At 38.5% G+C, this 23,085-nt stretch overlaps 1 protein-coding gene across 1 annotated transcript in view; it reads right to left on the reverse strand.

Annotated features, from left to right (window-relative positions):
* CDC73 (cell division cycle 73) overlaps positions 1 to 23,085 on the reverse strand; it is a 95,964-nt gene that overhangs the window by 51,704 nt on the left and 21,175 nt on the right. The window contains exons 9-10 of the mRNA XM_061160010.1: positions 21,671 to 21,749; positions 20,062 to 20,126 (exon numbers count right to left, since the gene is read on the reverse strand). Of these exons, the coding sequence (XP_061015993.1) occupies positions 20,062 to 20,126; positions 21,671 to 21,749 (144 nt within the window). The remainder of the gene's footprint in view (positions 1 to 20,061; positions 20,127 to 21,670; positions 21,750 to 23,085) is intronic.

Here is a 23,085-nt window from a genome sequence, read left to right on the forward strand (position 1 = left end):
GATGATGAAATTCTAATTCAAGTAAATAATTTAAAGTTCTCACCTCTGAATATACAGTATAATCACATAAAATCAATTGGAATCTTATTAAAATCTATTCCCAAACCCCTGTAAAAATAGTGTCAGCAAAGCAGCAGAACTATGTACTGACTGAGCATACACTGTGTGCCTGGTAGTGTGTTCAAGAACTGTACACACACGATCGTATACATCCTTCAAAGTAACACCAAAGGACAGGAAAGATTGCAAGAGGTCACATATCTGAGATCACACAGGCAGTAAAGCAGCAGGGTTTCAGCTCAGATTCTTCACCATCATGCGCTTCTGCTACACATTCAGTCTAAGAGCTAAGCAAAACGGCCCGTCCTCTCTCCTGGTCTACGCTCCTTCACCTTTTGTGAGGATTTCCAGGCTTCACAACCATTTCCCCACACTGGCGGGACACCTGATGTCAAGTAAAGCACAAATACAGAGATGGGGAAGGAGAGAAAAGCGGGTCCTTCAGTGATTTTTTCTTTTCAGTTATTGATGTTTGGGGGTCAGAAACTTAGAAGAGCTACGAATTACTGCTTATCTCTTATTCCTCTGGGCACTGAGACACATCTGTAAACAAACAGGCAGGTGGCACGTGGAAATTAAACAAAACGTGCTTCTTTTGAAGTACAACTTGATTACTGTTAGTAGACAAAAGCAGCCCTGTATTTGCTCCCTCTACTGGTTAGTCACCTACTGTTTTGTGATGAGGTGGTAAACTCATTTTATCCAGCTGACTCAGGTTAGTTTCAGGTTTAGTGGTTTGACAACATCTGACTATTAACACAGATTTAAGGAGCCAAAACAAGTCTCTACCATACATATATCCTAACACACCTCACAAAGTATCAGTGTATCACTTAGCCTGGTGATCAGAAGACGGATAATGTATTAATGCACCAAATACTAATCAGGGACGTTACGAGCTCTGTCGAGAAACCTGTTGCTGCCCCCTCCATCAGCGCACACACACCCCCTCCCCCAAGTGCAAGGGAACTAGAAGCATTATTACTTTCAAGTTCTGACTTGCCAGAGAAGGAAGACCATTTCTGTATTTCCAGGAAATGTTTCTCCTCCCTCTACTAGCAAATATCCAAACTGAAGGATAAGCAGAGAGAAAGTAACTGCCTCCACCCGGTTACTAATCTGATTATTTCAACTTCAAACAACCCTCCAGGCTCTCTACCTGAATTTCACCTGAGGCAGTGTCCTGACACTGAAATAGGAAAACAAACCAGTTCAGTTCAGTTCAGTCGCTGATCGTGTCCCCATGAACCACAGCAGGCCAGGCCTCCCTGTCCATCACCAACTCCCCGAGTCCACCCAAACCCATGTCCATTGAGTCGGTGATGCCATCCAACCATCTCACCCTTTGTCGTCCCCTTCACCTCCTGCCCTCAATCTTTCCCAGCATCAGGGTCTTTTCAAATGAGTCAGCTCTACGCATCAGGTGGCCAAAGTACTGGAGTTTCAGCTTCAGCATCAGTACTTCCAATGAACACCCAGGACTGATCTCCTTTAGGATGAACAGGTTGGATCTCCTTGCAGTCCAAGGGACTCTCAAGAGTCTTCTCCAACACCACAGTTCAAAAGCACCAATTCTTTGGCACTCAGCTTTCATAGTCTAACTCTCACATCCATACATGACCACTGGAAAAACCATAGCCTTGACTAGACGGACCTTTGTTGGCAAAGTAATGTCTCTGCTTTTCAATATGCTCTCTAGGTTGGTCATAACTTTCCTTCCAAGGAGCAAGCGTCTTTTAATTTCATGGCTGCAATCACCATCTGCAGTGATTTTGGAGCCCAAAAAAATAAAGTCAGCCACTGTTTCCACTGTTTCCCCATCTATTTGCCATGAAATGATGGGACCGGATGCCATGATCTTAGTTTTCTGAATGTTGAGCTTTCAGCCAACATTTTCACTCTCCTCTTTCACTTTCATCAAGAGGCTCTTTAGTTCTACTTTGCTTTCTGCCATAAGGGTGGTGTCATCTGCATATCTGAGGTTACTGATATTTCTCCTGGCAATCTTGATTCCAGCTTGTGCTTCCTCCAGCCCAGGGTTTCTCATGATGTACTCTGCATATAAGTTAAATAAGCAGGGTGACAATATACAGCCTTGACGTACTCCTTTTCCTATTTGGAACCAGTCTGTTGTTCCATGTCCAGTTCTAACTGTTGCTTCCTGACCTGTATACAGGTTTCTCAAGAGGCAGGTCAGGTGGTCTGGTATTCCCATCTCTTGAAGAATTTTCCACAGTTTATTATGATCCGCACAGTCAAAGACTTTGGCATAGTCAATAAAGCAGAAATAGATGTTTTTATGGAACTCTCTTGCTTTTTCAAATATCCAACAGATGTTGGTAATTTGATCTCTGGTTCCTCTGCCTTTTCTAAATCCAACTTGAACATCTGGAAGTTCACGGTTCACATATTGCTAAAGCCTAGCTTAGAGAATGTTGAGCATTATTTTACTAGCGTGTGAGGTGAGTACAACTGTGCGGTAGTTTGAGCATTCTTTGGCATTGCCTTTCTTTGGGATTGGAATGAAAACTGACCTTTTCCAGTCCTGTCGCCACTGCTGAGTTTTCCAAATTTGCTGGCATATTGAGTGCAGCCCTTTCACAGCATCATCTTTTAGGATCTGAAATAGCTCAACTGGAATTCCATCACCTCCACTAGTTTTGTTCATAGTGATGCTTCCTAAGGTCCACTGATTTCACATTCCAGGATGTCTGGCTCTAGGTGAGTGTGAGTGATCACACCTTCGTCATTATCTGGGTCGTGAAGATCCTTTTTGTACAGTTCTTCTGTGTATTCTTGCCCCCTCTTCTAATATCTTCTGCTTCTGTTAGGTCCATACCATTTCTGTCCTTTATTGAGCCCATCTTTTTGCAAAATGTTCCCTTTGTATGTCTAATTTTCTTGAAGAGATCTCCAGTCTTTCCCATTCTATTGTTTTCCTCTATTCCTCTGCACTGTCGCTGAGGAAGGCTTTCTTATCTCTCCTAGTAGTTCTCTGGAACTCTGCATTCAAATGGATATATCTTTCCTTTCTCCTTTGTTTCTCACAGACAACTAGCCAGTCTGATCACATGGACCACAGCCTTGTCTAACTCAAAGAAACTAAGCCATGCTGTGTGGGGCCACCCAAGATAGCCAGGTCATGGTGGAGAGGTCTGACAGAATGTGGTCCACTGGAGAAGGGAATGGCAGACCACTTCAAACCACTTCTCAAGTATTCTTGCCTTGAGAACCCCATGAACAGTATGAAAAGGCAAAAAGATAGGACACTGAAAGAGGAACTCCCGAGGTCGGTAGGTGCCCAATATGCTACTGGAGATCAGTGGAGAAATAACTCCAGAAAGAATGAAGGGATGGAGTCAAAGCAAAAACAACACACAGTTGTGGACGGGACTGGTGATAGAAGCAAGATTCGATGCTGTAAAGAGAAATACTGCATAGGAACCTGGAATGTTAGGTCCATGAATCAAGGCAAGTTGGAAGTGGTCAAATATATTTCAATTTATTTATCCTTTACAGGATATATTTTGATCTGTATTGCCAGTTTCTTTTTTAACTTAGAACTTGAATATTAGGTATAACTAGATTCTAGTTCAAGGAGTTCCCCCTTATAAATAAAACCTACTGGACAGAGGAGCCTGGTAGGTTCCTAGTCCATGGAGTCGCAAGAATTGGACATGAATTAGTGGCTAAACCACGACTACCAAAGGCCAAATGAACATGAAGATGGTCTGGCAGATCTCCGGTCTAGAAAGTCTACCTGATAAAACGATGGCTGCCATCTCAGTACAGATGTTTGTTGTTATTCAGTCGTCTAGTCACGTCTGACTCTTTGTCTCCCTGTCCCTCACCATCTCCCAAAGGTTGCCCAAGTTCATGTCCATTGCATCAGCAATGCCATCCAACCATCTCATCTGACTCCCTCTTCTCCATTTGCCCTCAATCTGATGGGGGAAAAAAAAATCTCAGAATTTAGGTGATTGCCTCTTGCTGTTAATTCAGTGAATCTAAACTAGGTCTCTGTATTTGTAAAGTGGCACATGAGGAAACAATCACAGACAACTAGCCAATCTGATCACACAGACCACAACCTTATCTAACTCAATGAAACTAAGCCATGCTGTGTGGGGCCACCTAAGATGGATGGGTCATGGTGGAGAGGTCTGACAAAGTGGCCCACTGGAGAAGGAAATGGCAAACCACTTCAGTATTCTTGCCTTGAGAACCCCATGAACAGTATGAAAAGGCAAAAAGATAGGGCACTGAAAGATGAACTCCCCAGGTCGCTAGGTGCCCAATATGCTACTGGAGATCAGTGGAGAAATAACTCCAGAAAGAATGAAGGGATGGAGCCAAAGCAAAAACAACACCCAGTTGTGGATGGGACTGGTGATAGAAGCAAGGTCCAATGCTGTAAAGAGCAATATTGCACAGGAACCTGGAATGTTAGGTCCATGAATCAAGGCAAATTGGAGTTGGTCAAATAGGAGATGACAAGAGTGAACATCGACATTCTAGGAATCAGCAAACTAAGATGGACTGAAATGGGTGAATTGAACTCAGATGACCATTATATCTACTAATGTGGGCAGGAATCCCTTAGAAGAAATGGAGTAGCCATCATAATCAACAAAAGAGTCTGAAATGCAGTACTTGGATGCAATCTCAAAAACAAAAGAATGATCTCTGTTCATTGCCAAGGCAAACCATTCAATATCACAGTAATCCAAGTCTATGCTTCGACCAGTAACGCTGAAGAAGCTGAACAGTTCTATGAAGACCTTCAAGACCTTCTAGAACTAACACCCAAGAAAGATGTCTTTTTCATTATAGGGGACTGGAATGCAAAAGTAGGAAGTCAAGAAACACCTGGATTAACAGGAAAATTTGGCCTTGGAGTATAGATTGAAGCAGGGCAAAGACTAATAGAGTTCTGTGAAGAGAACGCATTGGTTATAGCAAACACCCTCTTCCAACAACACAAGAGAAGACTCTACATACGGACATCACCAGCTGGTCAACACCGAAATCAGACTGATTACATCCTCTGCAGTCAAAGATGGAGAAGCTCTGTACAGTGAGCAAAAACAAGACTGGGAGCGGACTGTGGCTCAGATCATGAACTCCTTATTGCCAAATTCAGACTGAAATTGAACAAAGTGGGGAAAACCACCAGACCACTCAGGTATGACCTAAACCAAATCCCTTATGACTATACAATGGAAGTAAGAATTAGATTTAAGGGACTAGATCTGATAGACAGAGTTCCTGATCAACTATGGACGGAGGTTCGTGACACTGTACAGGAGACAGGGATCAAGACTGTCCCCAAGAAAAAGAAATGCAAAAAAAGCAAAATGGCTGTCTGAGGAGACCTTACAAACAGCTGTGAAAAGAACAGAAGCGAAAAAAAAAAAAAAAACAAAGGAGAAAACAAACCAGCAGCATCACAAAAAGTAAATGTTAAATAACAGAATGGTATAACATTATAAGCCAAATCTTAAATTCATGTCTGTGTCTTAATTAAATGTTTAAAAGACACTAATTTACACAATATAAAAAAATTAATAAGGGTTGTCTGCATCACTGTCATACCTAAAAGGTTACTGAAAACATATATTTGAATATAACAAGAACCAGAATCAGTGTTAGTCTCTACCGGCAATGAGAACTTTTCTAACATACCTGCAGATGTCCTTTGGGAAGCTACTCCATCCTCCAATAAGAAAGTTCCAGGAAAACTTTCAATCCAGACACCCTGCCTTGCACTGGCTAAGACAACCAGAGACCCTCTCTCATAGCAATGTGAATTCTGAAGGAAACACACAGATAGATGCACACTGAGGTGCAGCCTCATACACAAAATGGCTGGGGCTGATTCATTTGGGCTCAGTACCTGCAGAGATTACCCACTAATTCTTGCTCTCTACATCCCCAGAGCTACTATGGTTCCTGTCCCTTCTACCACTTGGTTCTCTCATTTTATGAACTCACTCATAGTATTCTGATACTTTTTGTTTTTCTGGCTTCAGTTAGCCAAAGTCAGTTTCTTCTCATACCAAAGAATCCTATGTGACAGAAAGCCCACAGCTAGCAAACACTACAGTAATCAAGTTGTCCCTTGATCCTATGATGACCCCAGAATGCTCCATAAGACCAAACCCTCTGTGCGTTTCACCATGTGAACAAGTCAGGAGCGTAAAGGGGTCCAAGAACAACTTCTATGTTAGAGAAAATAGGCTGAAAATTTTAGAGCTCTTCACAGTCCACATTCATGGCCAAGTCTCACAAGAACAACAAAGTAGTTTTTGTGCATATGACATGATACTCCCAAGAGCAGGGTGCTGTCAATATTACTGAAGAGTGATCAGGGAAACACACTTGGGAGCTGTGTTTAGAAACACAGCGTGGGGGAGAGCCCACTGTCTCCCACATAACCACCAGCAGGAAGCGACCACCAGCATGGTTGCCTGAGCCCCAGCGCTGTAAAATGCTGTGAGCTTAGAAATGAATGAGGGGAGAAGCCTGCAACGCAGGTTCGCACATACTGTTTAAAACTATTCCTTTTATCAGAGATTTTCTCATCTCCTGGTAAGGTTTAAAAGAAAAAAGTTACAATGTTCTTCCTGGCAGATTTAGAACAGAAAAAGCTAATAACTGGGCCAAAAAAGACAAGTCAAGTTAATTCTTACAAAAATAAAACAAAATTTCTTAACCAAAGTTCCTAAGTATAACTCCAAATTAAAATATTTATATGGGGCTTCCCCGGTGGTGCAGTGGTTAAGAATCCACCTACCGATGCTGGAGACCTGGGTTCAATCTCTGGTCCAGAAAGAGCCCACATGCTGTGGAGCAAGTAAGCCCGTGCTCCCCAACTACTGAGCCCGAGTTCTAGAGCCCGAGAGCCTAACGACTGAGCCCGCAGCCACAGCCGCTGAAGCCCATGCGCCCTAGAGCCCGTGCTTCGCAACATGAGATGCCACCACAGTCACAAGCTCGTGCTTCTGACTAACTAGAGTAGCCCCTGCTCCCCACAACCAGAGAAAAACCCTCCAGCAATGAAGATCCAGCACAGCCAAAAATAAACAAGTAAATAAAAATTTAAAAAAGAATGATTAGATACTGCATTTATAAAAAGAAGCTGCAGAGACAGAAAATATGCACAGTGAGCAAGACAACTATTCAGAATTACAGAATGATTGACAGTAAAGAATTTAAAAAATAAAGTATTTATATGTCTTGAGCATCTGTAAGTACAAACATTTAACAGTATATTTAAACCCAGTTATCTTCCTTCATCTCCAAATTTAAGAACTTTTAAAAGAAAAGATCCTATCACAATGAATGGCTATATCCAGTCAGTGGCCACATCAAAATATCAAGAGTCATACTTGCCACTGTCTCCTTATTATCACCCATATCAATCTATCCCCAAGACCTGGATTCCTGGTGAAATCCACCCACTTCTCTTCACCTCACACCTCCAGTAGTTCAAGTGAGCAATACCTTAACAACTGGTTTTCTTCACAGTCACCCAAACTGCTTCTCATACTTCAGTCAAAACAATACTTTTGAAACCACAAAGCTATGCAAATCATCCCACTGCTTTAATGGGGATGCTGTTTATTGCCACAATGAAAAAGTGATAGTGAAAGTCACTCAATCGTGTCTGACTCTTTGCAAGTCCATGGACTACACAGTCCCTGGAATTCTCCAGGCCAGAATACTGGAGTGGGTAGCCATTCCCTTCTCCAGGGGATCTTCCCAACCCAGGGATCGAACCCAGGGTCCCCGCATTGTAGGCAGATTCTTTACCAGCTGAGCCACCAGGGAAGCCCATTGCTGCAATAAACAAACCAAAGAATCCTAGATTATAAACACTGAACTGCAACCTGACTCCATAAAACATTCTCACCTTTTTGGTTTGCAGCATTCTTATCTTACTTGAAAGGAAACTTATTTTTAAGATGTCAAAATCAATTTTTCTCTACAGTGATGAGTCAACCACTGGTTTGGATACGGGCTCATCCACATTGCAAGTAAAGCAACATAAAGGTAAATATATGTTGACAAAAAGAAAGCACAAGTATTCTGAAAATAATTACTATAATCAGTTCTACAAATGTGAAGGTCCCTCAAACGACAGTGCGTTTCTAAGCAGCGACCATGATGCTGAAGAAGATCAAGAAGTGTTAACTTTCCTCAACAGAAACTCAATGCAGATGAAACATCATTTCCCAAACAGATCAGTTCACCATGCTAAATTCCAGAACTCTAACACTAGCTCAATAGAAATTTCTTGAGTCAAGCCCTCCTTAGTGTTGAAGAAACTTCCAAAGGTCCACGAGATAAATATTTACTGAGAGCCTAGGCATTAACATGTGAGCTGTAGGTCCAATGATAAACAAAAACAATCATTAAGTTGTTGAAGTAATACTCCTTTGATAGAGAAAGTCATGAATCAGATCTTCATAGAATTAAGTGGAAAAGACAACTATGTTATCTGCCACAAAGGACAGATACACAGTGCTTTGCAAGCATAACAGGAGAAGGACCTAATCTGTGTTGCCTAGAGTCAGAACAGCCTTCTCTGAGGAAATGTTTATGTTAACATCTACGAGATAACTAATCAGGCAAACGGGGAACAAGTCCAATAAGAGGGATCAGCAGGTACAGCAGCCCTCAGGTTGGAGTAAACCAGGGCACAAAATTAAAGAGGAAGAAGATTGGTATGAGCAGTTGACAAAAAGGTAAAATCACATGAAGACTTGTAGCACAGAGTAGGGATTACTTATGGCTTTTATCCCTAAGAGCAATGGAAAGCCACTGGAGATACAGCAGTATTTGGAAAACAGAAAAAATTGAGGCTAGCACAGGCCTAACAGCTCCTTCCTTATTGTGAAGCATCCTGAAGAGATGTTTGAGTGATATAAGAAGACCAATTCAGAGACCAGTGCACAATCCAGGGAAGAAACACAAACAGCTGGACCAGGAAGGATGGTGGTGGTGTGGGAATAAGAACTGCCGAGATGTTAGCAAGCAAAATCCACAGGCCTTCAAGACATGTGGATACTGGAGGAGAGGGAAAGGGAATGAGTGGCAAAGACTAAGATGCTGGCCAGGGCACTTAAGGGGTGAGGAGAGAAGATGCTGTATGAGAACCTGATTCATCAAGGAAAACATAATGAAGAGTCACTGGAAACTGCACAGAGGACTGTCAAGTGGCCTGACAGCCTAATATACCACAAAGTACCAACAATAATGATAATTAATTTTAACTACTGGTCTACACACATATGAAAGGATGGAAAGTAACTAAAAATATATGGATAACAAGAGCTTAAGATGCATTCATTCAATAAATACTTTTCAAGCAACACCCATGTAACCACTACCCTGTCCTCAGTACTGGGGATGTGGTGGAGGGCAAGAAAGATGTGTTTCCTAACTTCAGACCCTCATATGCAAAGAAAATCATCCATGTACACAAATACGTAAAATTACTAGCAGAAAAAAAACCGGGAGGGTTTCCTGGTAAAGTGGCCATTAAACTGAGATCTGAATTCTGAGGAGGCAGTCTTATGAAGAGTAACAGGAAAAATGAGCCAGGCAAACAGAACTAAAAAGACAAAGGCAATGTATGACAAAAACCACTACAATATTGTAAAGTAATTAGCCTCCAACTAATAAAAATAAATGAAAAAAAAAAAAAAAAACTAGTAATGAAACAAAACCTAACACAATAAAAGGCATTTACTAAAATAAATAAATAAATAAATAAAAAGACAAAGGCCAGGAGGTTGAGGTAAGTCTCTAGAAAAACGGAAGCGAGCCAGTGAGGCAGAACTATAGCCAGGCTCTTTCTTAGTATGTTTACTCTAGAGCAAAGCGTTGTGGATAGAATTCGGGAGTCCCTAATTTAATTCGGATGGGAAAAAAAAAATCCACAATTTAATTTTCACCAATATCTAACAGAAATTGACACTGCCTTCTTTCTTGAATGTAGGCAACAAACCACAGTACTATCAGCAATGGTTGTGGCTTTGTCACCAACAGAATTGAGTCTTTTCATATCACAACTGTTACAAATATACTGAAACACTACTGTACATAGTACTTTAAAATTCTGGCATTTATTAACTTTGTCCCTAGATCTTGTTATATAATGCATTAGTAAAAGCAGCACAAAGTACCATGTCCATAAATTTGTATTTTTTTTAATTTTGATAATTTAATACAATTGGCTTTCTGTGTTATCTTATGTATTTTATGCATTAAAAACATGATACAGAGAGAGGACTGAAAGGATTCATCAGTCTACTAAATGGGTCCACGGCACCAAAAAAAAAAAAAATCATTAATTTCTAACCCAGAATAAAAGAAATGTACGATTCTTATCAACTAAATGCAACTCCTGTAACTACTAGTGGTTCTTTGGATCCTACTTCCAATAAACAAACTACAAAAAAATTTTTCAGAAAAATCAAATAAGCTGGAACTAGATATTAGATGACACCAACCATTACTATTTATTTTGTTATATGTAATAATGTGAGGTTAAAAAAGACCATTTTTCTAAGATGTGCAAAGTACATAGGAACAAAATGTCAGTGTCTGGGTTTTGCATCACAATAGTCCAGGAGAAGGGGGAGAGGTGGAACAGTTGAAGTGATTAAAAAGTAATCACAGAATTTGTGTGATGGACAGATTAAAAACTCATATACTATTTTCTCTAATTATATTTACATCTTAAATTTTTCCTAATTAAGAAAAAAGGAGGTTGGGGGGGAGGGATACAGTCACTGCTAAAGGTCTCCTGGCCTTTGCACTTGGTCTGACTTTACTGAAGAAACACAAATACTATCTCTGGTTTCCAAGAAGTTTCTCTGAGGGAGAACCTGTGAGTGCTGGAGAGAGGAACTGAGTGCCCGCTGTCCTTGGCAATTACCTTCCTCACTGGAAATTAATAAATCAGCATTTAGCATTTGAAATGTTACTGTTTCACAAGCTTGACAATGAAACACTAATATTACCCAGTTTCTCAGCCTTGCTCTGGGCCACGGCAAACTACTAAGGAAAGGCCACCTTATAAGGCAACCTGGGATCCACACGACTGATCTCTGCCAGAGAGAACAACCTTCTGCACTGCTGCTCATCCCCAGCAGTTATTTATGCTTTGATCTGTTACTACAAAGACAGTGGTGAAAATTCTTCAGGTACTCAGAACCAGACTATATAACCAGGGACTGGTCATGAGTAATCTACAAAGAGGGTTCCAATATAAATTGTAAGTGTAACACTACCATGTGCCATGGGGAAGCATGTTTTTGTAAAATCTACTATCCTATGACTGTGGCGCTGATGCTGAGTGCTTCTAAAAAAATTATATGAACTTTTCAAAACTACTGAGGACTCAGGAAGTTTAGAAATAAGTCAAATGTGTGCCATAAAGTCACTCAGTCGTGTCCAACTATTTGCAACCCTATGGAATGTGGCCCATCAGGCTCCACTGTACATGGAATTCTCTAGGGGAGAATACTGGAGTGGGTAGCCATTTCCTTCTACAAAGGATCTTCCCAACCCAGGGATTGAACCTGGGTCTCCCACACTGCAGGCAGACTCTTTACCATCTGAACCACCAGGGAAGCCCCCAAATGTGTGTCACAGGTCTCCCCAAAACTGGTATCTATCAATTTATTACAAGGTATCAAATCAATTATATCTATTATATTTAATCCAGATAAAGAAAAAATGTTCCCTAAATAAATGTATTTAAATAGTTTAGCTTTTAACATTTACTTTTCCTGTTAAAGTAACTTGGGGAGGGGGGCAGATGTGATAACATACACTAAAGTTATTGATGAATTATAATGTATCCACAAATTTACCATCAGAATGAGTGGTAATTAAAATGTAGCTATGTTAAAAGCCAACAATTCCTAAGGATACAACGAAGCATTCTGTATTGCCTTTTAGGATAAATTATAATAGTCTAATCACATCAGAAGCTAAATTTGGGGCTGCGGGGATTTATAAAGAAAACTAAAATCTTTCCGCATAATTGAAGTTAAAATTTTTCTGAAAAGTCAAAGAGTTGCATAATTTTAATTCTCAAGCTTGGTATATTAAAATAAATATGGAATTGAATTCCAGGATATTAATGGCAATACACATAAAGGAGAGAAATGACAAAAAGACATTGTAAGAAGACCAAACCATCTAAAATATCAAAATTAAGGGAGGTAAATGATTAGTGTGATAGTGCCCAGAATTCACTGTTGATAAATGATGATAATACACTGAAATCAACTCTTTCCTGGCTTAACTAGTAATTTGTAAAAAATGTTAAATTGACTTGACTTCAAAATAATTTTGTGTTTGGTCTTATATACTTCTGCACAAACCTAAATGTTAAGGAACAAATGCTTTTTCAATGACAACATAAAATATGATTTCAACAGCGATACTACTACTTGAGTTCTACAGTATGACTTTTGTCTCCAATTAAAACAAAACTAAAAATGTTAAAATATTTAATTCCTTAGCATTTCATATGTGTGTGTCTTTCAGCTTATTCACAGTAAAGCACCATTCTGAAATTTCAAATAAAAACCTTAGTTCTAAACAGTAAGATCTGTCCAGACTAAGAGTTTTTTAAACACAGGTATTTAAAATAAACATGGGAACAGCACTCACAGAGGAACATGAGAAGCAGGAAAGACAAGAAGAACAACACTAAAAGAAACATCCATCAAGAAAATGACCTGGAAAAGAAACCAAAACTTAGAATTAAAGACCAAATGAGGTTGTCAGAGTGTGGGACAGAGGGGACAGTGAGGAATAAATTAACAATCCAATGAGTTTTAAGAGAAAAATACTAAGACACTAGGAAAATAAAACTTGAATGTAGGATTTATATAAAAGATTGGAAATTCACCGAAGATTTAAATCAATTTATGAAGACCTAGAAATTGATACAGCAAACAAAACCTCAGCCAACAACAGCCTAACAGAAAAGTACCCATCAAGAGAATATCTAAATGCCCGATTACTAGTTATTAGTAATCACTAGTTATTAATATACTATGTGTTTTTCATATGAATGAACTGATTCAAATCATGTCATGAAATTATATATTGAATTAATGTTTTTTCCTCAAATTAATGAAGAAAAATATATAAAATAAAATCATGTCTGAGTTAAAGAACAGTAGCAGTCAGTCTAAAACTACACTGAGAAGTTAGAATTTAAAAGTGTTCAAATGGTCAATATTGAAACTAATTCTGTTAAAACTGAAAATATTAAAGTTGCTGTGATGAAGGTAAATAGAAATTGGAATAAAAGACTATACTGTAGTATGTTGTTCAAGAGAGAATACTGAATTTAAGGAAAAATAAAGTTTTCTTTTGTGCATATCTGAGTCATAAGTAACTGTAGCATTACATATAGAACTATAACAAAAAGAACTTATATAATCAAACTGAATTTTCACAGCATAAATTCTTCTATTAACAAAATAACATATTTCCAAACTGGTTCTGTTTTCTTCTGTTCTCACAGTAAACAATATTAAAACACCTTGAAACACACTATTATTAAAGATTAAACAGTGGTTATCTAAATTAATTCTAGCATGTATGTCAAGAATAACTTCGTCTATACTTCTTTCAAAATAGGTCTCAGGAACTGTGTGATCATAGCGTTAACTATATGGTCATTGGCTGAATAAATTTAAAAGGTATGTTAAAGACAATGTTAAAATTTTAAGATACTGCGGATAAACTGATAACTACTCTTTAATGAAATGAAAAGCTACATTAATGGCATTTAACCATCTAGGCTTGTGCCAAAAGTACTATCCACTGTGTAATGGATTTTCAATAGTGTTAACAAGATACATAAATTGAAAGCAACATTATAAAAGAGCAATATCATGAAAATAACCTTTTACTTTATAAGCATTAAAATTCCCTTGACACTTATTTAACATGATTTGTACTACTGTTTGTTTTTTCTATGTATACCAGCATCAATATGCTGATTCTGTTAAAAAAATATTAAGGTAAAATGAGATTTTAATACCTTTAAGAAGGTATCAGTGTTAGGAAATGAATACCCACCCAAAGAAGTGTTCACTCTACATACTGCCCAACTAATTTAAAAAAAGGGGTTGGGGGCGCTGCATTATTCAGTGTAGAAAGTTTATAAAATACCTATAATATAAATATTTCTGCAATAACTACAATTAATTCAGTGCTACAAACAGCACTGAAAGAACAATGCTAAACTAGGTACATCTGTGCACATTTAAAACCCTGAAGACCTCAAAGGAGGTTATCATAATCCCATTTTTCAGATGAAAAAATCAATACCTAATCTGTTGCAGCAAAGAGGCAAAGAAATCAAAATAGAAGGTGCTCTCCTCAGTCTCCCTTGTATCAAAGGTATGCCCCAAATCTATAATAAGCACATTATAAAAGAATTTTTAAAAACCAATATGGAAAAATCACTTGGGGAAAACTACTATAAGAGGGATATAAGTGAAGCTAAGAGTACAAAGCAAACACTCAATTCAGTGGTGAAATCTTAGAAAAGTCTATGAAAATGCAGATATAATAAAAAATAAACTATGCACAAAATATTAATATGTTAAAAATTACGTATTTACTTCATGTAACAGATAAAGTATACAACTGACTTTCAAAAGCTTAAGACATAACGAGCGACTGACAGAAAACATACAACGCTCTGTTTTATTTAGGGGTACACCTTTATGTTGCTCAGGCTGACAAAAGATAGAGTGCCCCTCCCATTCCCCAAAATATCAAGAGAGTCTACATGCTCTGAAAATTATTTCAAGTGTAATGTTCTAAAGCAAAAACATGCCAATCTAAATACAGAATGCAGAAAATTATAAAAGTAATAATTCTTACTTACAATTCTGTGACCATATATTAAAATCTCAACACTTTATATACTTTTTGGATCAAAATAAAGAGTTTAAATCTCTAAATTAAGCCTTTTCCTATAAATGAGCCCTAGCAGGTAAACGGAAAAGCCTAACTAGCTAAGCTGTCACACACTCAATATGATAACATCTTTGTAGTGATTTTATCTCAAAGAATAAAGAGCTTATAAAAACACACAGCTAAAAAAAAAAACTACACAACTACAGTTAAAAAAAATATTCTAGTTACTGGAGAAGAAAAGGGTTCTCATAATATTTAAATAAACTATTCTTCATAGTTTTGAATGAAAATTGTATTATTAAACATGTAATATTAAGTTCATCACTGAAAGCAGAGTTCCTACATTTACACATACAACAAACTGAGATTATACATAAAATTATAAATTCATAATAAAAGTAGCCATCATTTATCTATTGAGTCCTTTCTGTGCTAGGTACTTTACTCACTCACCAATAATACTATGCAAACTCTACTATCCTTATTATAAAAACAAGACCTCTGGCAAAAAGGTTATATAACCTTCTCAACTTAATTAGTGGCAGAATGAATGGAAGAGCTGAGATTCAAAGCCAGGACTGACTTCAAAGCTTTAAATTTGTGTTTCCAACTGACTGACTTCTCTTTGGCAAGCAAGCACTGCCTTTATTTAGAGCAGGGATTTCAAACTCAAAGGCCAATAGAACCTAAGTGGTGTACAGAAGTGAAGAAGGTGACATAAAAGACCAGAGTACTGAGGCTTGGAGCAACCCAGAGAACATGCAGCAGGTGGAGAAAGTGAACTGCTCGGGTGGACATGGGGCTGTCACGCTGGACAGCCAGCGTGGGCCCGGAAGCTTGTCAAGAGGCTGGAAATCCAAACTGTTTACATGACAGACTCCGATCTTTCGAGTGTTGGTGAGTAAAATAAAATTCATGTGGGGCCACAGTGAAGGCCCCCAGAAATGCACCCAGAGGCCCTGGCAAGCACTTTCCCAGAGGCACCCTTCAAACCCACACAGTAACCCGTCTTCTTTCCAACTTTTCAAAGTGACACGTCCTCCCCACCTGGGCATTGTTCCTTCCTGCCTTCCGGTTCCTCCTGTAAAAATGTGCTCTTCTGCAACCTTTATGTCAGCTCCTGCTCAAACTCTGGACCTTACTCCAACAGCTACCCCCTCAGTGAAGTGTTCTGACTCCCAGAGAAATCCTCCGATTTTAGATTTTCATGGCACGACGGGTTTGCACACACCTTGCACAGTCATAACTGCACGAGAGCCATGTGCTCTCCAACAGCCCATTTTCAAACAGGCCACGGGCACAGGTCTGGCTGTGCTCACCGCTGACACGCCAGCACCCAGCCCAGCAGAAAACAAGCAGGCAGCAAATATCTGCTGAAGGGAGAGTGGAGGGAGGACAGTCCCACGTCCCAAGTCTTCATCAGCTGTCTCCGCCTCCCGCTGGCCCGGGCTCCGGCCCCAACCCCAGAGCAGCCCCGGTACTAGGACAATCCGAGCCCAGATGAGCAAGCTGACAACCACTGAGATCGAAGGAAGCCTCACACAACACGGAATGAGGCAGCTGCTATGTGCGCTCCTGCTTAAGAATGTAACTTTGTGGAAACTGCGATTCTGGATCCTTCTGAAAAGTGAAAATTGATGGTGATGTTATTAGACCTCTCGCACAGATACTGGAAATCCACCCAAGTTTACTATCAGGAAAATGATTCCCCAAAAAAAGAGATCATAACAACTATGATGAGTGTTGGAGTGGCTTCAAATAACAACCTGAAATGAAAGCTTTTGATCTGTATGATTTCAGAGTGCAAAAGGTTTCCTCAAAAATAAAAACAGCAAAAGGAATCAATGATATTCAGTAAGAACAGGGGCTAGGATATGTGGCCCTTTCACATAAACAAGCTAGATGGGGAGGTTAAAATAAAGTGATTCTCGATGAAAGATTTCAACATCATCTTATTCCCTCTCCAGTGGAACCATAGGTTTGCTGCTGCTGCTGCTACCACCCAACAAAAAAAGGTCTTCATCGCCACCTCTTATTTACCATACAATGAAAATCATTTTCTTATGACTTTTTTTTAGTGTAAAAATGCCCCTTTCATTAAAGAAATACATGAAAATATACTCTGATGTCCTCCATAGCAAACGGTTCCTACTCTCAAACCACAACTCCTAAGATTGCTTCAATTAAACTGATTCCACGCAACTCTGCATGGAATTCTCTGCAGCGGTCTCAACAGGAGGGAGAAAGGGGCCAACCTGGGGGGTAAAGAAGCCCAGGAAAGAGTCCACACTCTGTCTTTCAATTAAGATACTTATAAATCAAAAATGATGAGATTCCTGTACCACAAAATATGTTTAATCCAATATTTCTTAAACATTAGAGAACGCAGTGATGCACGTGGAGGAAGTCTCCCAACCAGGAAAGACCCCAGCTTCTCTTCAACATAAAGGTCCTGTGCCCCTGCATTTCTTGGCACAATTCAAAAGCTAACCAGAGGCCCAACTACACAAACGTGTGACTTTAAAGATGCCTGGGCTTCTGTTTCTATAGTAAACTTCTATAAATTATCTTCATGAAATGTTACAAAATGCACTGCCTGGGCCTTTATTTCTATAGATTTCAATAACTTATGATTCTTATGAAATATTATCAAAACACATATGCTTGGAAATTCCCCAGCAGTCCAGTGATTACAGCTCCATGCTTCCGCTTCTGGGGGCATGAGTTCAATCCCTAGTCAGGGAATTAAGATCCTTCAAGCATCACAGTCCTTTTTGCAGCCAAAAAAAGATGTAGAGGAAAAAGAAAAAAGAAAGAAAACCCCACAAATTCCTTCTGTATAATACGTGTAGGGTAAAACTCATCTGCACGAAAATTCTCTAGTTTGCATAAGTCGACTTAGTAGTTTAGTCTAAAATCTAAGAGAACTCTAGTATCTTGAACTTAAAAGATATGCAGATCAATCCTAATGTAGACTGAAACTAACCTTAATAACTATGTATATCAATGAGGCATTTCAAAACCCTGAAGAACAAGGGTAGCAAAAATAAGCTGCACATAAATTAGTAAGGAAGTCATATCTGTACAACAAAGCCTTTAACATACCCTTAATTGCTTTGTATGTTTGCATGGATCTCACAAGAGAAACTTTCTTAATTGGAGAATAAGGTAGAAAGTTGGTGAAACTCACAAGCTCACAAACAGGTAATAATTTTTTAAAAAAAGAGAGAAATTACATTGAAAGGATAAGTTAGAGGTTCAACTAAAAAGAAACAATTATCAGAGTAATTTCAAAGCTTTTAGATTCAAAGTTCTCAGTGTATTACTCTCTAACAATGCTAAAATGAATCAGGTCACAAACAGGACAGAGATTCAAACCTGGCATTAAAACATTAAAAGTACTAGCAATTTAACCATGTTTATAGTCTTTCTGCCGTATTCCTACACACTGTGTTTCTGTGATCAGTTCTGTAAAATCACAAGCCATAGAACTGTTTAAATTTGCCTCTTACAAGTATATTTAGGAACAAAGACTCTGATAAGAAGTACAGCCTCATCATTCTCACCCTGTTTAATTAAGAAGCTGTCCTTGGATTTTAGAAAAACGGTTCTGCAAAAAGCATCTATTAAAAACTATCATAGATTTTACTACTCGCACAGAAGCTCAATTATGAAATCTATTTCACGGCATTTCAGATGAGACAAAAGTAAAACCAATAGTGACAACAATAACCACAAAAAACTTATTTTGATGGCTACATAACAGCGTTAGTTCTATAATTCACTTGGGGAATGGCCAATAGGCAAGTTCTGCCCCCAAATAAATGTCAATAAATAAATCTTTGAGAATTTAAGTTAAATCTTACAGCTATGAGTTACCTTTTGAAGTCAAGAAGAACTAAGTAGATCTCATAAAATGGTTTACTTAGCCTTTTATCACCTTCCCCTCACCCACGCAACTCCAGTGACCTGGCCTGCACACTGCAGCGTATGGGGCCTCAGTCCTGACCCCACACGTCTTTCACACAACACTCGTCACCAAGTCTCTGCTCAGCTGTCACCTTCTCAGAGAGGCCTCTCTGACCCCTCTGTCTAGAGAGTCCTATCTGGTTTATTCACAACAAGAACCCTAGCAACCAGAGCAACGCCTGACACAAGTGCTCAATAAGCACTTGTTGAGTAAATAAAGAGTCCTCATACAGTTTCAATAATATAAACTCAAATCTGACGACAATTTAAAAATAAGTGTGTTAGCAAAACAGAGATAAAGACAAATACCATGTGATTGCACTCATACGCAGAAACTAAAAAAAAAAAAAAAAAAAAATGAAAACACTCAAGAAAAACTCACAAAGATTACTGCATTAACCATGAGTGGTTACCAGAAATATAGGTAGTTGGGAGGTGAGAGACATGGGTGAGGGGGTCGGCTGTGTGGTAATTAGACTTGTGGCGATCACTCAGTAGTGTACACAGATGTTAAATTACAACACTGTACAACTGAAACTTATTTTTTTTTAAAAACAGGGCTTGGTCAGATCATCTAGAAAGAATGATCTTTAGGAGGTTAAAAAATAAAAAAGACAAGTTAGTTAAAAGTGAGCCAAAGGCTTATAATCACAGATATTAGGTATTCAGTTGTGTCAAGTAAGCAATTTGTAGCATGACATGAACTACTACAATCTGTCTTTTCAGAGCGTAAAACATTACATTTTAAGGACATGAGATATTATGGCAAAGAACTCTCCCAAATGGAACCTCGTATCTCATCACTAACTTTAAAATCTCCAACCAAGTAGCATCCAATCTACTTGCAAGTTAATCAAAACAACTTTCATTTAAACTTACTCAGCCAAAAAAAAGAAAAGACACCCATGAATCAAATAAGACCCCTCAGCTCTGTCAGCACAACGGGTCATTAAAGATAAATGTCTGAAACAGAAAATACTAGAGAACACAGACTTCCTTCAACATCTGCTACTCACATAAAATGACTGGAACAAAAGAAGCTCTGCAGTCAGAGTGACTTACCGTCACAGACTTGAGAGTCATCCCATGGTAGGTGCCCATAGTGTCAATTTTGAAACCTTCCGTTTCTGTAAAGAAAGTGAGGCTACCATTAGATTTTATATATTTTATTATAAATAGCAAATCTAAAATAATAATCTACATTATATCTGATAGCTCAACAGAATAACAAAGTCCTGAATCTACCACATATACAGTTAAATGACATACTTGTGAAGATGAAAACTCTCAAAGGGATACCAGTCTCAAAGATGCAAACAATACACACCAATGGGCCCAACGTACAGAAGCTGGTTAGGACTGTCTCTACAACTGTGTTCAAGCCATACAGCTGGTTGGAAATGTAAAAAGCTAGACTGAATAAAATGAAAAATATTTTATAATCCCCATTATTTAGTCCTAATATGAACTCTCTAATATAAAAAGCTGTGTTCCAAAGTAACAATCATCAGTACATGTTATGTAATTCGTAGAAAAGCAACACTGTAAATATCGACAGGCACTCCAGAACAGAGTCTCAGTATACCTTTCTGTGACAGGTCAGAGAGGTAAATATTGTACACACTGCAAACCACAGTCTCTGTCACAACTCCCGAATTCTGCAGTTGGAGTGCAAAGGCAGGGTGAACAACATAAGTAATCAAATGAGTATAGCCTGATTCTGCCCCAGGAGGCTCAGACTTGGTCTATGGGCTGTAACCTGCCAACCCCTACTTGACAAAAGTCATTCCAAGAGAAAAACTGGATAAAAGGACAAACTACCGTACTTTCTACGCCATGTGTTCAGTACATACTTTTATCCAGCCAATGAAACAAGCACACAAAATTCACTGCATCAAGGCAACAAGCTCTTTAATAAACTTATGGGGATTTCAGATTATGCAGGGAAGAAATCATAAATGCTACCCTTACAGTTGCTTCTATCTCATTTTTTCATGAATGAGATCAATGAAGAGTCCAAGACATCAGTCACACCCTCAACTAAGCACCTCGTGGATGTGGAAACGGCTCACTGCTGAATGAGCCAGGGAGCCATCACAAAGTCAGTCCTCACGTGGCTACTCCAGTCTATGTGTCCAAGTCCTCAATGCACACCTTTACAACTGGGGAAATGTGATTTGGTATGTAGTGTTTCCACCCTAAAACAAACTTCTGAGAAACAGAATTAAGGCTAACAATAGGCAGCTTATTATACACACCAGTCACTATTCTGGGGACTTGATTAACTAGTTTAATCCCCACAATACCCTGAAGAGATAGGGACTACTACTACTGTTAGTATCATAATGACACACAGAAGGAAACAGACAGACTTCTGTTAATGTAACATCAAAACTTTTCTGTAAAATGCCAGACAGTATTTTTAGGCTTTGCAGGCCACACGATCTCTGTCACAATTCAACACTGCTCTCACAGTGCTAGAGGAGACATGGGTAATACAAAAATGAATGAGCATGGCTGTGTTCCAACAAAACTTAATTCAGAAAAATACATGGTGGCACAGACTTGGCCTGCAGACATTAGCCAACTCCTGCTTCGGCACGTGAGGTCACGCTGCCTCTCAGGTTCAGCACAACCACGGCAAGAGGAAGAGAAAGATCAAGTAACTTGCCTTCTTTTCCTTTGAATCTTTCCTGGTCATATCTGTTGTAAGCAGCTGGGATAGGCTGTTTGGTACGCAATGTGGGATCCTGCAGAAAAACATCATTAAGTTATATGTCAATATTGTCTAAACTGTTACTTAATACTTATAATAAAAACCACAATAAAGCTATTGTTTTCTAAGCTTTCCTCTTAATACTTTGGCCAATAAGACCAAAACAAGAAGTAGACAAAACTGGGGAATCGTCTGAAGCTGATTTTCAAGATACTGTTTACAGCTAGAAAACCATCTCAACTAGGGAGGAGGTAAAGACCACCAAGTAAACGTGCACCAAGGCAAAAAACAAAATTCTCAGAAACTACAGAAACAAAATGGGTGTACTTACTAATTTCATTATAATTACTTAAATTTCTTTAAAAGTTAATAAACTCACTCCAATCCTGAATTACTTTAACCCAAAAAATAAACTTTTAATTCAAACCTTATATTCAACTGACATGATGGAGTCTTTTAACTGAATTATTCTCAAATTATTAATCCTTATATTAAATAATGACAATAAACCCATTTATCAATGTACAGTGTAAAGCTGAAGTTAACAAAGCTGTTTTTTTAAAACACTCAGAAAAACTTGCCAATCTAACGTATAATTAATTCACAGATACTTTCTATGAAAGTCTGTGATAAACTAAAAAAGTATATTTAAAGAATATTCCCAAAATTGCTTGGGAAATTCATGGTATTTGTGAAGACTGAAACATGCTTCATTTTGTTACAATAGGATGCTACCCCAGTTATTATTCCAAATAAAAGATATTCATTCAAGGCTGCCACTAGGTATACACTCCCACGGTCAAATGCCAAACATTAAAATTTTCAAGTAGTTTAATGATTATGAGAATACAGAGAATATGCAGTCACAAAGATAACAGCTGAACTGTTTTAGGAGTTGATGTAAGTTTCCTACCAATTGCTATTCAACAAGTCCACCCATTCATAATTATAAACATTCTGTTTTGCCGTAACAGCACCTATCACTGCCTTTTTTATTTATCTGTATGTCCCACTAGACTGCAAGTGCAAAGGAAGCTTTTCACTCTCATACATCTTATATCTCTGTCAGCACGCTGCCTGACAAATAAGAGGCACTTAAAAATGTGCACCTGTGGCTGACTCATGTCGATGTATGTCGAAAACCACAATACTGCAATTATCCTCCAATTTAAAACAAAAACAAAACTGACCAGCAAGTCACCTGAAGTGTTTATCTAAATGCTAGCAAAAATTTACTACCTCTAAAAGGTTAAACACCAAGAATTTCATGAACAAATAAACCTACTTACTCTTGTAAAGACTGTATTAGTACTTTACCAAATTTTGACATACTTATAGAAATTATAAAATGAAAAAGGTTTTATTTGCAT

This window comes from Dama dama, chromosome 14 (assembly GCF_033118175.1).
Source record: "Dama dama isolate Ldn47 chromosome 14, ASM3311817v1, whole genome shotgun sequence".
Classification (NCBI taxonomy): Eukaryota; Metazoa; Chordata; class Mammalia; order Artiodactyla; family Cervidae; genus Dama; species Dama dama.